The sequence below is a fragment of the Microtus ochrogaster genome, chromosome 19 (assembly GCF_000317375.1).
Source record: "Microtus ochrogaster isolate Prairie Vole_2 chromosome 19, MicOch1.0, whole genome shotgun sequence".
In the NCBI taxonomy this organism is placed as follows: domain Eukaryota; kingdom Metazoa; phylum Chordata; class Mammalia; order Rodentia; family Cricetidae; genus Microtus; species Microtus ochrogaster.
In genome coordinates this window covers 56,391,519-56,398,011 of record NC_022021.1, presented here as the reverse complement: position 1 = coordinate 56,398,011, position 6,493 = coordinate 56,391,519, and the positions used below count along the sequence as shown (strand labels likewise).

The following is a 6,493-nucleotide window of genomic DNA, read 5'->3' as shown; positions in this document are numbered from 1 at the left end:
CTACTTCCTTCCCCTGGCGAGATGACTTCAATTCACATGATCCCCCCACCCCAGTGATAACACCAATGAGTTGCAGAACCGCCAACCCCCTGAGGAGGCAGCTCCTGGGAAGGAACCCAGAATTGAAGACACTTCCGGGGATCACTTCTGTGCTCAGAATGAAATGAAGCTATGGACGTCCAGGCTGGGTGCTGTGTGGGGAGGGATGGTGTGGGAGGAAGTAGCGCCATGCTGCCTGGATTTGGAGGCAAAGGGGTTGTTAGACTTCTCTGAGACATTTTCTTCTTTCAGAGCACTGGTCCTTGCCTCCCTTCCACAAGAAACCCCATGGAGGTTGTTAGAAGTGAAAGTGCCTGGTCCACGGCACAGTCCTGCCCAACGTGCACCTCGCTCATGGATGACTGAGTTCCTCCTATTTAACTGTTCATTTCTACTGAAGGGACCATTCATTCAGTCTCTGGTAAGATACCGGGTCCCTCCTTTATCTACCATAACCCAGTCTCCGTTTCCATCTTACAGAGGCAGCAGGAAGAAACCAAAGGAGGACAAGGTACTGGTTGTTTCACTTCTGCATAGGTGAGCCATCTCCAGTTCTCTCTGGATCCTCACTTCTGTTCCCTAATATATGGTCACCTGACCACAGCATAAGGTTTTCTTGGGAATAGGGGCCCTTTGGATGGGTGGGATATGAGCACAGTGCTGGAGGTGAAGATAACAAGGTCTTGTTGAGCAGAGTGTGGAACAGTGGTTGTGCTGGGCTACAAGGGTCTTTCCCTACTCAGCTTGCCCTGCCTCCTGGTCTCATGAGCTCCTGGCTCCAGTAGTACCTCCTGTCTCCCACAGCACACTAGGAAGGCTTGCCAATACCATCAGCTTTTGCCAGTTCTTAGGACAAGATGCCTCGGGTGAAGCATCCAAACCAGAAGCTGCCAAAGTCTATCTTCCACGTAGGCAGCCCACAGAGGAGTCTATGGCTGCCAATTTATCCCTACTGGCTTCTTCTGCTCTTCTCAAGGAACACCTGCTGCCCAAAGATTCTAAAATCTTGTCGCCTGTCCTGCTGAATTCCTCAGTTTCCATGGAGTCACAATCAACTATGAGTGCCTCTCAGCCAGCAGAGATCTTGACTTCTGGAAGTTGCCACTCACTACCATGGGCATCTTCACTAGCTTCTCATTCTGCTGATCCTGCAGCTTTTTCCTCCATGACAGATTGCAGCACAGCAGCTACTCGGTGTGACTGGAAAGCACTGGAAACCTCACAGAGAACCCCTCTGCCAGGTTTTCCTTCTCCCATCCTGACCATCCCAGGTCTTGACTACTCAAAAACGCCAACCTCAACCACCTCAGGCCTTGTCTACTCAAGGGAGACTACCACAACCACCCCAGGCCTTGATCCTTCCTGAAATCTCAAAGCCAAATACAGAAACTTGGGGGGGGGGGACATCTGTCAATGATTCAACCACCAGCAAGAAAACTTATAATGGGCCTTCCTCCCTAGATCCGGGCACTCAGAAGGTGCTAGAAGCACATATTATAAGAAACCTGGTGAGGCACAGATGGAGCCTGTCCCCTCAGACCTCAAGACCATACATGTTTTAAACATGAAGGCAGCTATGGCTTTGCCCCTTTCCACAGTCCTCCAATGCCCCCTCTGTCCTGGGACTCTAGAAATGACTCCACAGTCTAAATGGCCAGTGCCCTGGGAGAACCTTTTCAAAAAGCCCCAGAAAAAGGAAATGACAAAAAACAAAACAACAACAACAACAACAAAAAAAAAAAACCCAAAACCTTCCACTGTGGAATCCCCACAGACTTGTGCTTCTGCCCTCCAGCTAGAATTCCTGAGGCTCCACATAGTGACAACTCTGGTCCCTCTGAGGCCCCTACAACTGTCCAGGAGGACAGTATGACTTTTGTGTCCACCCCACAGAGTCTTGTGGGCCAAGCCTAGCACAGTGTTCTTGGAGTTTGGAGAGACAATTCAGAGCTAAATCTGGGCCTAGTCAAGGGTGTCAGTGAGTCACAGGAAAGTGAGGGCTTGGCTGTAGGAGATTTGTACAAAGGGGTGTCAGTTCGGGAGATCAGTGTGGCATCCCCGTCACCAAGCAGCAGGGATAGCAGGAAGCTGGAGGATACAGAAGAGGAGTCCTGTGAGTGCGAGCTCCCCGTGGAATCTGGGGAGATGAGTAAGTCTCAAAACTGAATGGCTGGGGACTATTTCCCAGGATCCAGAAGACTCGGGCCTGAGCACATTTCACTGCCCGGCCGCTGGCGTCATCCTGTAGGACTGTGCCACGGAAAGTTCTTTCAAGACTGTGCCCCCGAGGTTCTGTTTGCTGCAGTTATCCTGGCTTAAAGGCCCTCCCGGTCCAGCTTTAAGAATATGCCTATTACAACCAAGTCAGGCTCTCAGGACAGGAATCCTTTCCTGTCTAGAGAAGGGACCGTCCCCAAGATATCAAAACCCCAGGAAGCACAATATTGCCATATCTTTGATCAAAATAATAACATAGAGACTAGAAGTCTCAGGCAAGACAAACGTCTTACAGGGATAATTCCTGACCAAGTGGACAAGTCAAATGACTCTCAAAAGAACTTTGGGAACAGGACGAAAAGCCTAATATTTTCAATTTTGATCCCCAAAGTCAAAGTACAGGAGAACTCCCCCCAAAAACTCAAGGGCTTATCAGCCACGACACAAAGCCGAGGGTCAGTGGTGAGCAGACACTTCACGCCCTGCCAGGCTGCTCAAGAACAGGACCTCATGAGCTCTGCTGGATGGACTCCAGGGGAGAAATTGGGGGTTCATCATAGATGTGCCCAAGATCCAGAGAGCTGTCACCAGAGGATTCCGACAGCAGCAAAAAAACCTAAAACACACACTGTGTTCACCACGCCAATCCTAAGGTACATAGCCAACCTGCCACGGATGAACAGATTTGCTATGGTCATCCTATGTGCAGAGAGAACCTGTGTTCCAAGCCAGCCACTCTCTGCACAGGGTACAGGCACCACATGTCCCAGGCATCCCTGACCACTGTCAGAGGCACTGCCTCTGCAGATGTGTGCTATCTGGGAAAGCAAATGCTTCCCCCAATTTAAAGTAATCAAACATTTAGGCATAAAAAAAAAAAAAATCAAAGAGGACCTAGCTGCCAAGTTCTCCCAGCATCTAAGTCCCTACCTACTGCAAGGTATTGCTAACAGGCCCCGCCCTCTACCCTGAACTTGCCAGCCCAGCACTGAGCTCCCTTCCCCCAGAGGCTCTTCCCTATATAAATGCAGCCATTTTGGTTACCCACTCTTTTTGTACCTTAAACTTCCTGGCTGCTGCACCTGGTTCTCCCGTTCCCTGTTTCTGCACAGGTCCCAGCTCCCTCTGGAATCTCGCAGATGTCCCTGCCTCTATCTACTCTCTCTCTTTTATCTATAACCCTTTTCCTCCACTGTACTTAGGAGCAATCCCTTTCTTTCCCCTTTTTTTCTTCTTCTTCTTCTTTTTTTTTTTATTATTCATTAATGGAATTCTGCTCCTCGCTTTCTCTGTTGGCAGAAAAAGTTGGCCATGCTGCCTCAATGGCTGTTGTGAAGATGTGTCCTGAAGAGGAATCTGGATACAGACACTGGTGCTTGCTACCTAGTTCCTATTCTTCACCCAGGGATTTATCCTTAGACATCTGCACCTCTGCATCATTTTCTTTGTTGGGTGGATACCTCAATTCTCCTTTAATGTAGTTTCTGTATCTCTCGACGAATAACCACTGGTTTCTGCTCTACTCCTCTGAAGTCATCTGTGCTTCTCACGAGCAGCGGTTCAATACAGCCCCTCATCTTGGCATCTGTAACAGACTCAAGATGTTATCTAAGCGCTTGATGCCTATGGAGGGAAAGCTCTCGGCTTCGGGTCAAAAGGATGGAGTCCACCTCTTGGTGGAGATATGCCATCGTCTCCTCCACAGTTGATCTCCTTAGGATAGCTGGTTGCCTGGTTAAGGGTTATTCTTCAGGAGGTCAGAGTCATCAGGTTAGACAGGTGAAAGGAATAATTACCGTGTTAATGAGATAGCTTCTTTCCCAGAAGCCCTGCGCTAATGCCATCACTCGTGAAACCACAGTTACATGGTTGAGTTAAGCCTGCTCCCTTTTCTGAATTACTCAGATAAGCATTACTTCCTAGTGCTGGCCAAAGTCTATGTACACTTTCCCTGGTACTCTGAGTTTTTGTACTCTTTTCCTGAAGCCATCTTCCCAGCCACGTGGCTGACCTCATACTGGCTTACCTCAAATGGCAAGGATTTTTCATCTCTTCTGCCTCTTCTGGGCAGCTGTCAAGATTCGCAGCTTGTGTGTCCCCCCAGGCCTTTTCTTTTAAATCCTAATAAAAATGATCCTCCAGCTTCCTTCTGAGTTCATTTTAAATACTTTAACGAATGAGATTGAGAAATTTGAGAGGAAATACAGGAGGCACTCCCCAAAGTTCCTAGTAACCGCAGACTATTTCCAGGTTCATGTTCCACTGCCAACACCTGCCCCCCACCCCAGATCCACAGGTTGTTACGCCCAAGTTAGTAATCCCCAAAAGAAACTCCACCAAACCGGATTCCAGTGTAGAACACAAGAGGGTTTTTAATGTTCAAACTTGAGTTTAAACTACACCACCACCACACCAATGCAGTGGGTGGGGGAAGTGCGGCCCCTAGCCTGGGGAAGGGGCAAACACCACGATCAGGGGAGCTTATGTCCTGTTCTCTTGGAATTGGGTAAGGAGTGATTAGAGTAAGGTAGTTTTTGAAACTACTGGTCAGTTTTTGGGTGCACAAATCCTAACAAAGAGCCATTAATAACTGACAAGGTATCTTCAAGGACAGGATGCCTCTTAGGAACATCTGGACCTCATCAAATTTTATGACCCTTCTCCCTGGCTCCTTAATTGGCTACTTTCAGGGTATCCGTACAAATTCTGCTGTCGCCGCAGAATTTCTGGAGCTGAGATCAGCCCCCACTTATATGACTGAAGATGAAGCTCCTTCTTTAAAATGGAGTTTGCAAAGTCAGGTCTTCACAAGGCCATAGTCTGTCCCTCCTCAGACTGCGGCCACCTTCTCTTTCCCTTCTCATGCGTCTCACTCCTTCCAAGTTTTTGACAGGATTCTTCACCATTTAAAACAAATATTTATTATTATTATTTTTTAATTTATCTATTAAAGATTTCTGTCTCTTCCCCGCCACCGCCTCCCATTTCCCTTCCCCTCCCCCAATCAAATCCCCCTCCCTAGTCAGCCCAAAGAGCAATCAGGAAAAAAAAAAAGACAGAACATTTTGGTGAGCAAAGTTTGCAGTTAGAAAATGTATTGGCGTATGCTCACAAAACACAGTTGTCTCATTTCTGGTTTATGAACACCGTGGGAATACAAAAGAAGTGCGTTTGTCTCTTCATCCAAAAAATACCAAATAATATAAACAAAATGATAAAACTAATATCTCTTTTCTCTAGAGCTCTCGGTTCCAAATTTTGATAAATGTGCTTCAGATGTCTGTAAAAACTGACTTTATGAATGTAGTTGAAATGCCCTGCCCCCTCCTGTAGTGTGTGTGTGTGTGTGTGTGTGTGTGTGTGTGTGTGTGTGTGTGTGTGTGAAGCACGTGTGGGCATGGCTGTCTGCATTATCATGTGGGAGTGAGAAGACAACCTTGTAGAGTTGATTCTCCCCTTCGGCCTTCATGTGGGTTCTTGGGATCCAGTCAGATTAGCTTTACATGGCCAGTGCTTTACCCACTGGGTCGTCTGCCCTCTGAAGAGATTTTCTTTAAAGGTATACATGGATGAGTGGAACCAAAGTTGGTAAAACTAGCAACATGAACCAGCAACAAAGGAATCCTGAGCCACCTCTGGGCCTAAAGGGATAAAAGAAGGGTTTGGTGTTGATGGAGTCTGGGGAGAACTGAAGCCATAGAAGAGAATCTTCTAGAGACTTAAAACTTGTCAAAATGATGATAAGAAATGACTATGCAATGTTCACTGCTCAACTGGACCTTAATATCATCCCCACCTAGATTCAGGGGACAATAAAGAATACAAGAGTCTGGGGAAGGGGCAGGATGCTGCAGAACACGGTCTTCCAGGCTCACAGTGGCTGCTGTACTCAGCCTAACATTGGGCTTTCAACAGCCTATCATGAAGGAGAGAGACTCATGAGACCCCACCCTTCCCTAATAAGACAAATCATTTTTAAAAAATCCACTAGAAGGAAAGCTACTGCCAAGAAATAAAGTCACTGTCAAAAAGGGAGTGTAGAGTTTCAAACCCTGGGCAAAGGCTGAGGTGCGTATTTAACATATCAAACGTTAACTATGGCCTCCAGGTTCTCCCAGCATCCCTCAGTCCCTACGTGTTATAGGGTAGGGCTGACATACCTCACCCTCCACCCTGAACTATCCAGTCCAGGTTCAGGGCTCCCCTTCCCCCAGGGGCTCTTCCCTATACAATCGAG

At 47.5% G+C, this 6,493-nt stretch overlaps 1 protein-coding gene across 3 annotated transcripts in view; it reads left to right on the top strand.

Annotated features, from left to right (window-relative positions):
* The window catches only part of LOC113457152, a 5,277-nt gene extending 1,179 nt beyond the window's left edge, over positions 1 to 4,098 (top strand). The window contains exons 2-3 of one of the 3 annotated variants that reach the window (XM_026783674.1): positions 520 to 576; positions 844 to 2,909. In XM_026783674.1, the coding sequence (XP_026639475.1) occupies positions 520 to 576; positions 844 to 1,405 (619 nt within the window). In that variant the 3' untranslated portion in view covers positions 1,406 to 2,909. Of the gene's footprint in view, positions 1 to 6; positions 577 to 843; positions 2,910 to 3,555 lie in introns of those variants that run through there. The other 2 variants (XR_003377776.1, XM_026783673.1) reach the window with 2 other exon arrangements.
* The last annotated feature ends 2,395 nt before the right edge of the window (positions 4,099 to 6,493 follow it).